Source organism: Cataglyphis hispanica, chromosome 5, assembly GCF_021464435.1.
Source record: "Cataglyphis hispanica isolate Lineage 1 chromosome 5, ULB_Chis1_1.0, whole genome shotgun sequence".
In the NCBI taxonomy this organism is placed as follows: Eukaryota; Metazoa; Arthropoda; class Insecta; order Hymenoptera; family Formicidae; genus Cataglyphis; species Cataglyphis hispanica.
The window spans coordinates 7,100,350-7,118,812 of record NC_065958.1 but is presented as its reverse complement, the minus strand read 5'-3'; the positions used below and the strand labels follow the sequence as shown (position 1 = coordinate 7,118,812).

The 18,463-nt window shown below is 25.3% G+C and overlaps 3 protein-coding genes across 5 annotated transcripts; 2 read left to right on the top strand and 1 right to left on the bottom strand.

The window, feature by feature from the left end:
- Positions 1–122: 122 nt before the first annotated feature.
- LOC126850078 (translocon-associated protein subunit gamma) lies at positions 123–2,972 on the top strand. Its single transcript, XM_050592713.1, has 4 exons — positions 123–357; positions 811–938; positions 1,041–1,132; positions 1,317–2,972. Exons 1-4 carry the CDS (start codon positions 228–230, stop codon positions 1,513–1,515), a joined length of 549 nt encoding a protein of 182 aa, XP_050448670.1. The 5' UTR covers positions 123–227; the 3' UTR covers positions 1,516–2,972.
- Positions 2,973–3,456: 484 nt separating this feature from the next.
- On the top strand, positions 3,457–15,643 carry LOC126849983 (very long-chain-fatty-acid--CoA ligase bubblegum). Of its 3 annotated transcripts, none has more exons than XM_050592502.1 (13): positions 3,457–3,932; positions 10,464–10,519; positions 11,674–11,725; positions 11,998–12,205; positions 12,529–12,663; positions 12,762–12,957; positions 13,042–13,143; positions 13,266–13,412; positions 13,542–14,017; positions 14,139–14,353; positions 14,443–14,594; positions 14,671–14,796; positions 14,927–15,643. In XM_050592502.1, exons 2-13 carry the CDS (start codon positions 10,469–10,471, stop codon positions 15,119–15,121), a joined length of 2,055 nt encoding a protein of 684 aa, XP_050448459.1. In that variant the 5' UTR covers positions 3,457–3,932; positions 10,464–10,468; the 3' UTR covers positions 15,122–15,643. The 3 variants fall into 3 exon arrangements, with proteins under 3 accessions (XP_050448459.1, XP_050448457.1, XP_050448458.1); XM_050592500.1 differs by having other exon boundaries at positions 3,458–3,980; XM_050592501.1 differs by lacking the exon at positions 3,457–3,932 and adding an exon at positions 8,922–9,008.
- Positions 15,644–16,489: 846 nt separating this feature from the next.
- Positions 16,490–18,040, bottom strand: LOC126850072 (alpha-endosulfine). The gene is made up of 3 exons (XM_050592699.1): positions 17,646–18,040; positions 17,044–17,163; positions 16,490–16,911 (listed from the first exon to the last, which is right to left on the bottom strand). The coding sequence occupies exons 1-3, from the start codon at positions 17,685–17,687 to the stop codon at positions 16,738–16,740; spliced, it is 336 nt and encodes a 111-aa protein (XP_050448656.1). The 5' UTR covers positions 17,688–18,040; the 3' UTR covers positions 16,490–16,737.
- Positions 18,041–18,463: the final 423 nt, after the last annotated feature.

Below are 18,463 nucleotides of genomic sequence, written 5' to 3'. Positions count from 1 at the left end.
ATGAATAACCTATAGGACCAGGTCTCACAATCGATATATCAATACATCGATAGCAATGACGTCTCGCTGGACACGTCGTCCAACGTCGTCCAACGTCGTCATATCGCACATCTGTTTATCGTCTCTTTACGCATGCGTGTCGTTTGTTTCAGGCTGTCGCATCTCGAGTATCGTGGCGAAGAGTTGTTTGGTTATTCGATCTTCTATCTGCCAAAAAATTATTGAAAATGTCGGGAAAGTCTAAGGCATTTACGAAAGAAGAGGAGCTATTGTTACAAGATTTCTCCAGAAATGTCTCAACGAAATCCTCGGCGTTATTCTACGGCAATGCTTTCATCGTTTCGGCGATACCCATCTGTGAGCGCAGATTTATTAAATTTATTATATATATTTTATTTTTAATCATTCTTTTTTGTATGCACTCAGATTTTTATTACAAAATTTTACATTGATTTTATGTCATCTGATTTAAAATATAGTTAATTGAAATTGGATATATGGTTATAGCTTAGAAATTAATTACTATTAATAGTAGTCAAATTCTATGATTATATATTTTAGTATTATTTATATTTATGATGTCAACTTTTGAGTTATCCAATATACATATATATTTAAATCAGAGAATTTTCTTTTATCAATACATAATTTAAGTCTAATTTTATAATAACAAGTATATTATAGTTTCATATATTTCAGTCTATTATTGTTTCTTTATATTTGATTTTTTATTATAATAAATATAAGATTTTTAGTTCTCATTAACTATATATATTATATGTGTTTAATATATATTATATATGTTTATAGGGTTGTTTTGGAGAATACATCTAATTGATCTGTATTCCAATTTAATCTCTTTTGTATTGGTTACATTGGCAAGTACATATGCTCTTGCATTGGCATATAAAAATACAAAATTCATCCTCAAGCATAAGGTATATACATATATATTTATAATATTTAAAAGTAATAATAAGAATGTATAATTATATAACAATACAAATATAATAATTTTATATATTTTACATATTATACAGATTGCTGTTAAAAGGGAAGATGCTGTAACGAAGGAAATAAGCCGCAAACTTGCAGAAGATAAGAAAATGAGCAAGAAAGAAAAAGATGAAAGGTATATTATATTTTTCTGAAACAAATAACAAAATTAGTAACATTTTGAATTCATTATCTGAGTAATTACTAGTATCAATTTGAACATAGATGATGTTATTGTAATATTATTTTTCGTAATCTCTGCATTATATATATTAATTAACACAAATATATTAATTAACACATAATGTTTAAATATCTAGGATTTTGTGGAAGAAGAACGAAGTGGCAGATTACGAAGCAACAACATTTTCAATTTTCTACAATAATGCCCTTTTTTTGGCATTTGTTATTGTATCTTCGTTTTACATTCTGAAAACATTCACACCTGCAGTAAACTATATACTTTCCGTAGGAGTTACTAGCGCGGTCTTAGCATTATTATCGACAGGATCTCAGTAATGTATGTTATTTAATTCCTATATATTCTACTCAACTGATTTCACAAGATATCAATTTGATTTACTTATTTTAATATGAACACAATCATATAATATATAGATAATATTTCCATTTATAATAATTTCCATTTATAATAAAAGATGATTTGCTATCAATTATGCGTTATTTCTATGCAAGTTAACTAACATGTTTAAACTATAAAAATCACTGATTCTATTATTCATTGATCATTATATTCAAAAATTGTTCATATTAAATATCATATATTCTATTGTACTGATTTAATACTTTATCTGTATAAACAATATCAATTTATGTAAAGATTTTACATAAATATGTACATTTATATATATATATTATCTTAAGCTTGCTTTGGATGATATATAATAATGCAATGCAGCAAAATTCAAGATAATTCTATATAGAATTTTAGAATTGTATTGCATATCCTAATAATCCTAATTATCAGTTCATACATATATGTATTTTATTTCAAATAAATAATAAATAAAATTATAACAATAGAATTTTGTCTTCAATTTTCTTGCAAATTATAAATCACTTAAAGCAGGTTTTAAGAATTACATTATCAACAATTATTATGATTATTATTATGATGATTGATTTCGATAAGTTTATAAAGTGAGTGTCTTCAGATGTAGCATTTTTTTTTTTTTTTGTAAGATGGATTTTTTTGGAATTTAAGAATATTGTTTTTTTTCAGACAAAAATAGGTTTATATTAAAAGTTATAGGTTTATATTAATAAAGAGAAATTAATAATTATTTTATATACAGGATGTTAAAAAATTAGACCGACAAACTTTGAAAGTAAATAGAGGATTCGAAAATAAACATTTTTTGTTAATGATATTCCTCTTTTGTTCTAGTCTTATATTATATTCAAATTCTCAATACAATAGGTCTTTAGTTCATTCATTAACATTTACGAGAGAATGATTCTTTTAGAAAGGACAAGGACAACAACGTTCAGCAAGAAGTCTGATTTGAAGAGCGAGTTTTTATACAAGTAGAAGAAAATACTTTCACTAGTAGTATTAAAACTAAACGTTGAAGAGAAAAATAATTTTATTAGAAATGTTTCTTTTGAAATCCTCTATTTATCTTCAAGGTTTGTCGGTCTAATTTTTTAACACCCTGTATATCACGATTTTTAAGTTAGTTAATTTTTAGTCTAGGAAAAAACCTCTTTTATTCGTCATGTGTTTATGCTAAAATTTTATTTTTTGGCTGGATTCATAGAAAGGAGCAATTTAGGACAATTAACTAAGATTAAATAATGACTAATTAATAATAAGTTGATCAATTTATTATAACTGTATGTTAAAATAGAATAGTGTCTATTACAACATTTCGTAATATAGATAAATATTTAATAATAAAGAACACAAAAATATATGTAATGCAATACATTATATTCGATATCGCCGACTTACACTTTGTTTAATTTTGGCTTGTTCTTTTTACTTTATTCACCTACGTTACTCAACTATATTTATAAAAAAAAAACTAGCATGGAATTAATGCATTACAGATTGAGATTGTCAGATTTGAGAAGATAAATAATATTTAAACTTGTCGCATTACTACTTTTATTATTAAATATAAAGTGATAATTTTATTCATCGCGCGAATATTTATGATTACTTTACATAGATGTCACCATAAACATTTATTTATTAAAGTATGATAAACATTTTTTTACATGATAAAAAAGTTTTACATCCAATAAACTTTGTACCTGATTATTTCGAAAACGACTAATCTATTCTAAAAAAAGATATCTCAAGGGGAACTTGCCAGAATTTTATATAAAGTTTTATCGAAATCAGTAGATTACAATTTTGAGTCTTCTTTTATTACTATGCAAAGTATTTTCTAATCCTAAACAAAAGTTCTCAATAATTTTAGTTTTTCAATAAATTTAAGTCTATTATCATTATCTATCTACGAAATATATTCAAATAGTAATAATACACTATAAGCAAATACGAATTTTTTCGGCTATTGATGCACGTACTAGAAAGTAGTATTTCCCTTACTATTTTTTTATCTAGTAGAACTAGTTTTGATTTTTATTAGGTCTTTCTTAATATACACATAGATAAATAATTTAATTGGCTTAGGAATCTAGCTGAGAATGATCTAACTAAAGAATCGGCACACTTCTGATCAATTTCGATTTCACGGATTCGATCTTCCGGTTTTGTGATGAAGAATTGTTACGTAGGAATTTAATAACATATTCCTGTCGTATATAATATATCAAACGTCGTAGTTCATATGTGGCCTAATCATAAGCAGACATAAGCAGACCGAGTTCTTTCTGAAAAGTCAGTATTGTAAGAGCTTCCATACAGTTCGGAGTAATCTAATTCCTTATCCAGAACAGGTCGTGTATGTGTAGGCTGTTTATTTATAATAAGTGATCGAGAAGGCGAAAAGGTAAATACAAGATAATGCAGATATATCATCTTTAGAGATATATTTGGATTGTAATAAAATAAAAATGAGAATAATTAAAAGATTTATAAAAGAGGAGTAAAATGTATGTGTGATAAAAAAATTGTTTGTATATTGTTTTGCATGATATAGAATTATTTTATCTTTTTATAATATCCCATAGAATTGCTGCAATAAAAAATTAATTAAATTAGTTAATTTCTTCTGTTTTTTAAATGAAGGGATATGTACATTTTATTTGATCTCACAACTTCGTTTAAAAAATTAGGATATCCCATATGTTATCTTCGAAATAATCCTTTATCTTTTGTGGAAAAGTATTGAACTTATCGCAAATTATAAAGATTGAAAATAACGGAATAATTATTTTTAAATAAACAATTTTCAAATATTTTAACATAACATTAATTTACAATTTATTCTTTAACATCGAAAATTACGAGTTCGTGAAAAAAATTGCAAAGTAGCAAAAAGTAACAGTATAGTAAAGTTTTTAATCACGCATGCGTTCTTTTTCAATTGTATTTTTAAAAATTTTGAACTTTAATATTTTATTGCTATATGTACTATATGTACAAGTGTACTATTAATTTTGAACTTTGCGCTTATGTTAATTTTAACATAAAACAAATTTTATTAATATTTTCCTGTCAAATGTTCTTCATCATCAAATTGAAATAACCATTCTTCATACATATGCATTGCAATTGTTTGTAGATTATTTCTACGTAACTAGATCTAATTGCATAGAATTTTAGATCTAATAATACATATGAGAAAATAATGACAGATTCTGCATTCTGCAGAATAAAGAAGTTATTAATGTATCATATCTATAAGATATAATACGACAAAATGATCGCATTTTAAGTTTTTTTTTTTACATGATTCTGTATACATGATATGGAAATATATTCTTATATTCTTACCGAAGTGACGACATGCTTTCACATTAATATTTTATATTGTACTATAACCATTGCAAAATCTCATAGCTCATAGCAATTAACTTAAAGCTTTCAAGTAACATTGACCGGTTACGATCAATTTTCAGGTAACTAGACGGCAATGTATTGACTATTAATATTATCAATTCGTGTATTATGATTGATGTCAATATTTTTAATATTTGGATATTCGAATATTTTAGATGTATTCAGATATATGTGATTTTTTTTTTATAACATCTCTACAATTTTTTTTACTAAAATTTTCTTATATAACGTATTCTTTTTAACATATTTGTTATCATTGTATTAAACCCCTTTCATATTAAATGCCCTGTATTAGACACATTTTTTTATAATATTAGGTCTGTATTATATATTTTTTATAATATTAATATATAAAAATATATTACGTATTTATATGTACGCACTATTTGTTTTCACAATTCATAATAGATTTTTCCGATATCAAAAAAATTATATTGATACAATTATATTTTCTTAATAGGACGACTAATCAAAATTTGTTACTAAAGTATGTAATAAATATTAGAATCTCATTTTTTCGCATAAATTTTCAAATAATTACATTTCGAGAGAATTTATACTTTTGTAATATTATATATTAATAGAGAAAAAAATATGTCCATGTAAATACGATCATACTGCTATATTTATAAAATGTTAAATAAATTATTTTAATTGTGCATTTTGAAAATTAAAGTTGAAAGATTACTTTCAATAAATTGATGATATTTGTAGGTCTTATTAAAATTTTTGTTTTCTTTACAGAACCAAATTTTTTGTTGAATTTGTTTACAATTTATTTTAAATTATCAATATATGCCAAGGCTGAAAGAGAAAGGAATACATATTTTTTATATATCCGGTTCGTAAATAAGTTATGATATAACTATTGATGTCTGTGTGTGTTTGTGTAAATTACAAACCAATTTTCAAGTACAAAATAATTAGAATAGATGAAGATTATAGTCAAAAAGGCTCTAATATGCAGATTAGATTAGACACATGTGATTAGACACATATTTTATATATAACATAAAGATTAATAATTATATCTCGTATGTTTTAATATATTTTCATATCATATCATTTTAAATGATAATCTAATCTAATCTGCAGATTAGAGCCTTTTTGACTATAATATTTATTTATTTTAATAAACAAGTGTTTATACGACCAAACTGGCAATTTATTGTTTGATTATTATATCACGACGTTTCGACCATATGGTTTTGGTCCTTATCAAGTGAAACTAAAATTACAATACAATAAATAATGATAGTCATGTTACAAAGAAAAAAATAGGATTAAGCAACTTACGTTATAATTAAAAAGTAGAAAGAGAAAAATCGAAATGTCAAACTGACATTGTGTCAACCACTATGTTTGGAATACTGAGATCAACTAAACGACCTTTATTAATTTATCGTATATGTTGTTTAAATTCTCTGTATCTTTTTGGGAATTAATAGTGTTGTCAAATTTTTTAATAAAAAACATTTCAGCTATTTCTCTCTTTCTTACATGTTTTTCGTTATGTAGAATATCAGGCGCTGACCAATCGAAGTCATGATCAAATTTTAATTTGTGTTTGCTAATTACGGATAAATTACTTTCGTGCATTTTTATATTATTACAATGTTCCTTGACTCGGGTGCTTAAGTGTCAGGATAGTTTGCCTATTAGCAATAGAACGGAGGTTGTTTACAAAATAAATTGTAAGAATTGTAGCGCTTCGTATATTGGCCAGACAAAAGACACTTAGCGCACCCGACGCGCACGCGCACGCACGCACGCACGCACCCACACACACACACACACACACACACACACACATATATATATATATATATAATAAATGATTCACTCTTCATTATATGAGTTGAAATTTATATTATCTGACTCATAATTATCTTATTGTTAATTTATCGTATCATATTTCTATTGTATACTTATTAATGATTTTTAAAAATAGAAAGGAAATTTATATATATATATATATATATATATATATATATATATATATATATATATGCCAGAGATTTACGACAATATAATTATTTGTAATCTAAGGTATTTCGATTTATTTTGACAAAAAAAAAAATCATATCTTTTTGAGTCACATATTTCTCTCGCTAATATAATTTAATATATGACTATAATGACAAAACAGGAAATTGAAAAAAACTGTTGCATATTGGATTTTTACTTATAAAAAATATATTACACGAAAATTTAAATATTTTATACTTTTATTATTTAAATATGCAAGGCTTTGCAAGGAAAGATAGAGAAAGATTATCCTCTCTTTGTCTCTCATTCTAATTTTTTAATTTGCTATTAATTGTAGATATATATTCGTTTCTTAAATAATATGCATATTTTTTTCGACGACATCGCTGTTTATTAATTTTAATTTGTAGTTGCTATGATTCAAAGTTACAAGTCATTCAGACATAATTAAATATTTTGCACTTTTCATGCAAATGTATTTTGCTTTTCTTATGCAACAAGTATGCAACATACACTTTTTAAACATCATGTAATGACAAAAAAATACTCGCTAGATTTAGTAATTATTAGATTTAGACTTATTATTATAAATAAAACCTTGATATTGTCTTATGAGAGAGATAATATGTGCATCATTCGAAAAAAAATAGAACACAAAAAGTATATCGATAAGAAATTGATATTTCTTATCGGTAAAAAATATCAATTTCTTTTCGAAAATCGAAAAATAAAGAAATATAGAACACTTTTTTTATTAATAACTGTTTTTTTTATTTTTTTAAAAAACAACGGTTTGTACGTAAATGTATGTATATAAATACGTTTTTGTACGTATATAAACGTCGTTTTATAACGACAGAAAAATTGGTTTGTGAATTTTAAGCGATTAATTTTTTATATTTCTTGTTATACATTGGATCTATAAAAATTTAATGAATTTTTTCATAATATACATATATAGAGATTATGAAGTAATATTGCGTATTGCATATTTATTATACATGCATATAATTCATTTATATAACAGTTTTGCGTAGTTACATAATACTGAATAAAATACTAATTAGGTTATAATTCCTCATATGTCAGAGTCCTACAAATATGAAAACTGTTTTTAGAGAGATCTTAAGAATAACGTAATTATTTATAATTATATAAAGATTATATGTAATAATGTTAATAACAAATAAAAACTAACATAAATGACGCGCACAAAACGCGCGCGGTAATATAAAAAAAATCATAGATGCGAGAAGTGTGCGTTCGGAATCGAAATATGTTGCCGCTTTCCAACATTTACTCCAACATTTACAGAATATCAAATTTCAAATTTTTATATAGTGTTTATATTATTTGTATGTGTTTTATTATTTGCAATTTAAAAATTATAACACTGAGGATTTTACGTGCAAAAACTTGGACTTTTTTCATGCGTAGACCTTCTATTCAAAAAGAAAAAAAATTGATCTATTTTTCAAAGCGTCATTACGATCGGCATTCGCAAGCGAGTTGTTTTTATGATATTATCTGTTGCGTCAGTCTATCAATTAAATGGAATTTATAAGTTTATGTAATGCAATGTCTCTAATAAATGCTAATATCTTGCGGGTGCACTTTGGTCATCTATCGCGACATTTGACAGAAAGAAAGTTCATTGCAAATAGTAGTCGTCGCCGGTTATCGATCTACATGTTTTACAAAATTTTAGATATCACTTATCCATATCAATAGAGTATAATTTTACAAAAAATTATCGACGATGTTTGCAGTATTTAATTGTACATAATTTAACTATACATAATTATAGTATTTAACTGTACAGAATTATAAATTTTTTTTTTTAAATAAAAAAGTCATAAAAATATGTTTTGCGTCATTATCTTTGGAACATTATGTTCAATGATTATCGATCGCAGCTGTGCATTCGTTCAGTTATTCTTCGGAATCAATTGCGTACGCACATACTTAAAGTAGATTTATTTCCTCACATAGTTAATAAATTCCTTTAATTTCAGTGTTCTCTCCTGTAAGTATTATATGAAAAACTGCAATATATATATATATATATATATATATATATAATATTTTCTGCTTTTTATACATACTCTAATGATTCTCTTTACATGGATTGACGTGAGACACCGATTAAAGACATTTCTGATATAATTTTATCACTTTATAATTATAGAACATACAACAATGTTTCTGGACTTTGATTTTAAAAATACTTTTTCTCTTTCTGTATTAACTTTCAAGTATACACATATACATCAATGATTAAAATAAGATGAATGAATAGAATATAATTCTGTCATAAACAGTATTAATCGCGAATAATCTTCTGATGCCACACACATAGAAATTATATCAGCATTCACAATACGTTATACTTATCCTTTTAAAAGATGAAAGTTAAAACTAATAATCTAATAACTAATAACTGATACTTCTTTGAATGTGTAAAATAGTACAATATTTTATACACATCAATGCGTAATATATTCTTAATTAATAGTTAAAACATGTTCGCTATGTATTTTAATATTTAATCTTATTTGAATCAAAAGCAGGTTAATAATTATATTTAAAATAAAATTAAAACTCGAAATTTTTCTCAGTTGATTATCCCGTGGATGTGCTAAATTTTATATATTAATGTTTATTTCTGTCATATTAATATAATTCTTCCTAAGTTTTCTTCAGGAAAATAATGTGTGCATTGTACGCTAAGTACTTACGCATTTCTGCTTTTTATAGTTCATATTATAATAACTCATTGAATAATATTCTTTCGTTAAATAAATATTTTAAATCAAAATTTTGTCTACATTTTCATAAATATATATTATTTTAAAAATTATAAATATTTATAATAAAAGTGGAATTTTAAAAATTACGACAAATTATAACAAAAATTGAAATATATATTTCTATAAAAAAATCATATTACTTTAACCAATATGTAATATTTTTTGCAATATTATTTGTAATATTTAATAGAATATCATCAATATTTGCTGATTTTTAATCTAAATTCATGTAATAAATTTGCATTATCGGCAATTTTTCTCTTCGTATTGGTATCAATATCAGCATGCGTGTTTTTATTTTTTGTATATACTATCTGTTTGCTTTACTCTCTTATTTACACTTACATTGTCACGTGTTGTTTACAGATGTATTATATTATATAATATATTATATTATATATTATATTATATATTTTACATATATGTATAAATTTATTTTTAAAAGATTATTCATTTATTATTACCGATTTATTATTAACATTTATTATTAAAATGTTTTTGAATTACAAGCTCGTGTGATAAAAAAAGGAGATTGAAAGTAAAATATAACTTTCCGACTACTGTTGATAAAAAAAAAGAAAAAAAATGTCAAAAGTGAATAAGCGCAAACAAAAATTCATCATATGATTTTACTAAGTCTTATCACTATTTATTCTTTATTATTATTTCAGATAAAATGTCAGCCATACAATTCCATGCAGTAAATGGATTTATACGAGACGATAAGGTATCACGATATAATATACATATTAAAAATGTACAATTAAATCGCGTTATTTTAAATTAAATCCTTATTATTTAGTTAGCATAAATACTAGATATAGCGACTATTTTTAATTCTTTTTAAATATTGAATCTTTACCACTTCACCATTTCTTAAAGTTTAGCCGAATAGAGATATTTTATGTATATTTGATACTTTCGATGTTTCAATTTGAGAATCTATAATACATTTACAAAAAAATTTCAATCCTGTCGTATTAATCAGTAATTTCGGAAAAAAAATGATGAGAAATATGATAGCTTTAATATATCTTCTATCGCATTTTATAGATTTATGTATTTATTTCATTATGTCGAAACTATGTAATTGATAATTCTACCAAGGAAGCAAATATAATATCTCTATTTCCCCAAGGGTACTGATTTTATTTTTTATAATATACATGAATATAATATATCCTATATATATATATATATATATATATATATATATATATATATAGCAGCACAATTTTTCAATTATAATGTTTACAGAAAAATATTAATAGAACAAAATTTATCGAGCGAATCTTGTGCATATTTGAACATCTAGTTGACATATGGCAATGTTCAAATTTTAAAATGACAAAAAAGCGTTCTTTTTTACACTTTTTAATACTTGTTACACGTTTTAACACTTGTTAACAGAAAGACTTTACTAATAGAAAAAAAATTTATCGAGCGAATCTTGAGCATATGTGAACATCTGATTGACATATGACATGGCTCAAATTTTAATGACAAAAAGCGTACTTTTTTATACTTTTTCGTTTTTTTTCTGCAAATCTAAGATTTCCAGATCAATCAAAATTTATAATTATTTATTAATGTAAGAATCAAAAAGAACAAATTCGATATATTCTGTTAATCTATACTCTATTAAATACAGTAATATATTACATTTGATAGTATAGATACATAAATATTGGTAAAATACTACTTTTGTGACTATATATTTAATTCAAATTTATATTCATATTTTGGAAGAAAAAAAATGCACATTTCTCTCGTTTTATAATTCACCATTATTACGATAAACTACGAGTTTCTTCAATTTATTTAAAATATTAATATTATATCATGTTTATATTTAAGATATATATGTAAAATTGATTATAGGAAATGAATCAATCGATCAGATATGCAACGGCTAGTGAGACTGGACTTGATGGTAATACTACTATTATACAAAATTATTTATATATCAAATTTTTTTCAAGATTATATCAAATTTTTATATCTGCATTTTATTAACTTTTGTAATTATAACGATTAAAATCGCAATAGATTTATTTATTCGTGCTTTAGATGAATAATATCATTTATGAAATTTTCCTGCAATAAAATATTGTATATTTTCTTCTTTTCTTCTTGTACGGAGATTTTTTATAGATCCATATCCTTAAAGATAAGACGCATAAGATACTGTTTGATTATTTTCAGGGCCTGATCAGGTATTGGCTACGGACGTGGATACTACATGTGAAGCTAATGGTAAAGTTCGAATAAAATTAGACAAGAACGAATGCAATTCAAGCATACCTGTATCAATTCCTGGAGCTTTCACTAAAACAGCAAATCTCTATCCTGATCATATTGCATTGGTTTCTTGTCCTGGTGTCGATGGCAAGAGGACTATGTATACTTACCGGTATGTATGTAAAAGAAATTTTGTTAACATTTAGATAATAATTATCCCATTATCTGAATTATTAAGTAATAAAATTAATATAAAATTGAATAATATAATAATGTTTAATGGTTAATGTTTAATAATGTTATTTTTTATTTTTTTATCTCTTTAATTCTAACTTTACGAAATATAAACTTATTTACTTATATAAATTTCTTTCATCATTTTTTCTTATTTTTCTATACCTCGAAATAATTTATAGATAAATTCGACAAGTTCGAAAACTATGTTGAATACGATAAATAATATGATGAACAACAATGCGTTAATTTGTATTACAGAGAATACGAACAGACTGTAAGAACTGTCGCTAAAGCGTTTTTGGAACTTGGTTTGGAGCGACATCATAGTGTATGTTTATTAGGATTTAATAGTCCGGAATGGTTTATCGCCGATCTCGCAGCTATATATGCCGGGTAAAAACAAAAAGCGATAATAATAATTTTTTTAACAGCGTGTACTTTCATTGTTTTTTACTAATTTTTAAAATAAATGATTTATTATTCTGTTTTAGCGGACTTGCTACAGGAATTTATACCACAAATTCTCCGGAGGCATGCCAATATTGCGCTGAACATAGTAAGGCAAATATAATAGTCGTTGAAGACAGGAAACAATTGGAGAAAATCTTACAAATAAAAAAGAATCTGCCTAACTTGAAAGCGATCATTCAATACAGCGGCATACCTACCGAAAAAGATGTTTTAAGCGTGCGTATATGACTAAAAACTCCAAGAATGTTCTTTTCTTTTTTCGTTTAGAATATATGATTTATTATTATATTTGTTTTTCAGTGGAAGGATTTATTGGAGATAGGTAAAAAAGTATCGGACAGTAAATTACTGTCTGTGTTAAAGACGATTGGAGCAAATGAGTGTTGTACTTTAGTTTACACGGTACGTTGAATTTGTCACATCAATTAAATAAATATCCATCATTAATATGCATATATATATATATATATATATATATATATATATATATATGTTTAATTTGTAATTTACAATTATTCGTATAGTCAGGAACGATTGGAAAGCCAAAAGCTGTGATGTTGAGTCATGATAATCTCTTGTATGATGCACGATTGTTGTTTATCAAACTACAGATACAGGAAAAGTCGGAGACTTTAGTTAGTTATTTGCCATTATCTCATATTGCAGCACAGGTGAGATTTTTCGAAATTACATATATTTCAAATGAAAATATTAATCTCGATATAATAATTAATAATATTTACCGCGATGAAGGGGTGGAGAATAGAATTCATAATAAAATATTATTCTATTAATTTCAGATATGTGACATTATAGGAAATGTACTTGCAGCAACTACGGTATACTTTGCGGATAAAAACGCGCTTAGAGGTTCGTTAGTAGAAACGTTGCTTGTGGCGCAACCAACTGCTATGTTAGCGGTGCCGAGAGTATGGGAAAAGATATACGAGAAAATGCAAGAAAAGGCGCGCAGTAACGGTGCAATAAAGACCTGGATTGCTAAATGGGCAAAAGCGCAAGGGCTTTATTACTACACGAATAAGATGAATGGCGTGGATTATAAAAACTGGAGCTATGTTTTTGCAAAATGGCTTGTTTTTGACAAAATAAAGGCAGCATTGGGTCTACAAAAATGCCGAATATTTGTTACCGCAGCAGCACCTTTAAATATAGATATTAAAAAATATTTTCTGAGTTTAGACATACCCATAATAGAGGCATACGGAATGTCTGAATGTAGTGGCGGTCATACCGTAGGAAATCATAAAGAATATAGGTAAATCATATTTGCTTTCATTCTTTATATTGCATTTATGGTAAAAGTTTTGCTTTAAAAAAAACTATTATTCATATATCTTCAAAAATTAATAAACATATTCAAAAATTCTTTTTATTAGAACATACGGCGTTGGAATTCCTTTACCTGGAGTATATACAAAATTGGACAATATAGATGAAAATGGTGAAGGGGAAGTCTGCATGGGCGGACGACACGTATTTATGGGTTATTTAAATGCACCAGAGAAAACTGAAGAAGCTAAAGATAAAAATGGCTGGTTACATAGTGGTGATCTTGGCAAAATAGATTCAAACGGAATTCTATCCATTACCGGTAAAAATATTATTTTTGTCAATACAATTAAATACATATAATATTATGTAAGCAAACAATAAAAATATATATTTTATACATATTTGCAGGTAGAATAAAAGAACTTATAATCACAAGCGGAGGAGAAAATGTAGCGCCATTAAATATAGAGAATGCAATACTGTCAGAATTACCAGCGTTAAGTAATGCTATGTTAATTGGAGATAAAAGAAAATATTTGACTGTTCTTGTCACACTCAAGGTATATAAATATAGAAGTATGTACGTGTAAGTAACTTTCTTATAGATTATTAATTATTTATATCATGTTTTTTCAGAGCAATATGGATAGTGAAACTGGTGAACCTTTAGATACATTGAATCCCGACGTATTAAAATGGGCAAAGTCTATTGGTAGTGATGCTAAGACAGTGACAGATGTCATAAGTTCTCGTGATCCGCTTGTAAGTTAGATATTTAAAAAAACTCATTATTATTATAATATTCTTGTACATGTGTTAAGCAATTAAAACAACATTTATATCTCACATATCATATAGAAAATAATATGCATTATAAAATATATTCTTTCAGATATATGAGGAAATCGACAAAGCAATCAAAAGAGCAAACGCGTATGCTATAAGTAATGCTCAAAAAGTACAAAAATTCGAGATTCTTCCGCATGACTTTTCAATTCCAACTGGTGAATTAGGGCCCACATTAAAGCTTAGAAGAAATATAGTTATAAATATGTATGCTGATTTAATAGAGAAAATGTATCAATAAAATCCGCTGTACTCTGACATTAATATCATAATATTTTTTATAATAAGAATGAATAATATGAACGGATAAAGGAATTATAAGCGCCAATAAATCGCAAAATATATAGTGATATATTTTATACAAATACTTTGATATATATATATATATATATATATATATATATATATATATATATATATAAAATATATTTTATATAAATAATAATTTTTTAAATACAGGTGATTAAAACAAATTTTGGAAAAAATAATTGAGTTAATTTAAGTTTTTGTTATATTTATATATGTATAGATGTGCTTAATATAGGTAGGATTATATACGTATATATTTTAGAGTTACTGTTAGACTATTTATAAGACAATAATAGAATATATATTAATAAATACATACTAATCAATCACATGTTTATATTATATTATATTATTTACATTATATGTAACTTATATATTCCATAATCATAAATATTTTTCGATTATTAATGCGATTATATATATTTCTTTTAAATAAAATTATTTTTTAACACAATTTATTGACCAAATATTATATAGATTGTGCATCTTATTTAATTAATATGTTTATTTTTGGTTATTATATCAATAAAATCGCGCGCATGCAATACTACTGAAAAATTATTATACTTCAAAATAAATACTTTAATATATTTATGCTAATGTTGAAATTTAAAATAAAAAATTTTGACGTAATAAACTTTATATTTTTTATACCATAATAAGTATCAACTATAATTACTAAATCAATCAGTGACAAGGTAAGAATAAATAATAAAGAAAGGCTTTTTTAGTTGCAATATATTATACTAAATATATATATATATATATATATATATATAATAAGCAAATTTGTAATTACATTTAAAATTTTTATATTCATTTTACAGATTTTCATAGTAAATATACGCGAAATATTTCATAAGAAAATAGTCTTACTAAGCACATCACAGCAGCTTTGAAAATGCAGATCTGTGTGTATCTTTTTACCTTCAATCGTGCACTAGTGGATTAAAGTTATCATATTTATGTCACCAAGACAAATTCTTATATTGTTAATAAATATTGATTCTTATTAGATTCATTTACTTTCTCGTATTTTCAATATAAATTTTTACACGTGCATGCATCTAAGATGCATATTTATTGCTGACTAACAATACAATCTGAATACATTCATAAATTTCTTATCTTTGATTTTTTACTATATATCAAATAAAATACTTGAAATAAAGATATCTGAGAATAATTAACAAAAATGTACTAATGTGAAAAGCAATTTTTTTTTTAAACTGAAGGAGAGAAATAATCACTTATAAAATTGCATACATAATAAAATTTAGATATCACTGTGGCACATATATAAAGAATATGATTTTTATTGTAATATTACAGATGCTTTTTTAAGAATAAGTAGCTAAAAAATAATTGATTCACTAAAGACACAAGAATTTTATATTATATAAAATAATTAAAGAAATGTTTAAAAAAAAATTTTAAATATGAGATTGTATTTAAATCTCCAGCTATTTATAAGGAACCATATTACTCTGGTATCCAAATATATAAGACTACTTAACAAAATATAGTTTAAAAAATGACGATCTTATCTTATGAAGATGTTGTTGATGTATTAAATTTTTGTTGTATGATAGATGTTTTTCGTTGTGGTACTGTTTCTGGTGTTGGTATAGCATCCCCTGTTGGCAGAACACCAGTTGGCTTTGGCTTAGCTGTAGATTTCTGTCTCGCCATTTGATAATCCCCAGAATCAAAATATTTTTGCTAAAAGCAATGTAATCATCAATCTTAACAAAGCAGAGCGTTTTAAAGAAACATAAATATAATATTTCTTTAAAAATATCTATAATATTATAATATAAGAACTCTAGATAATAATAACAAATTGATATTTACTCCTTTTGCTAGCTTTTTTTGCAAAAATGCAGAATGACCACCAAATGGTCGATTAGCTGCGTTTGGGAATTTTGCTTTTAACTTTGCTTCTTCCAATTTTTCTATATCACTCGATGACAACTATAATAAAATTCAATAAAGATTTATTAATTGCATAAATGCAATAATTGTATGAATACAAAACGTTCTGTAAAAGCAAAATTTTTATCAACCACTTTCTATTTATGAATTATAGTTTATACTAAAATTATAATAATATAAAATACTATATATATAATTTATTTTTCTCGCTATCACACATATGTTATATTTATATCTAGAAATTATCATATATAAATAATTTGCGTAAATTACTGTTTATCTCTATTTAAATATGTTATGTATTTATATGTAATAATGCAAAAAAAATGTTGTAATCGATCAATGAACAATGAAATGACTTTCAAACAAATGGAAAGAATCATGCGTCTTAATAATTTTCTAATATAAAAAAATATATATAATTTCTTAATAATTTTGCGATACATCATATTATGATCATTTTATTTTCTTTTAACCCATTTCTTAAAATCAATTGTCCGATTGATAAATCGAATTCTTACCTCTGCAGTCGGATTCTGCTCGTTTGTCTGATCGTCGCTCATCGTTATAAATTTTGAAACACTTCTCGTCAGTGACCGCTTCTTTTGGAGGGATGACCAATTATCTTCCGAATACTAATTTCGACACTAACGTATATAACATACATAAGCTAAGTGAAAGCGGCGTAATAAGGTTGATGCTATCAAACACAGTTTTTTCAATTAAATTTTCTATCCCCGAAACGTTATGCTTTTTCAGCCGATGAATTATACGCACACACCCCGAGGAAACAAGCGACTGCAAACTGTTGCAAACGACTGTCACAATGAAAGCTTTCCTATACGAACTCAAAAACAGCAACGGCGTCAAGCGTCACATGCAAGGTCATGTCATGTGTTCCTGATGGCCGTTACACCGACTCGTGGCGAGTTTCTATTATCATACAATTCAATTCAATTTTCATAGTCGTACTTGAAAGCTGATCAATTTAATGAAAAAATTAAATTTTGAATGTAAAATAAAAAATTCGAAATGCGTAAAAGACGCTTACATTCGTACCAAATACATTTCTAATTAAACGCTAATTCATGAAAATTAGTATTGATTTCTTTTTATGACGCGCGAATTTGATCACGGTTCTTCTGTGAGCTATTATTTTTTTACCATTGAAAATATAAAATCAATTTATTTAATATTTTCGATTGAAATATGTTTGGATCAAACTGAACTAATTAAATTAAATCCAATTTATCGTAAATTCAAATGTTATTCGATATGTAATGAATTTGGATTTGACATGAATGGATCAGACTAGGTTTTGATAGAATGCAATCATTAG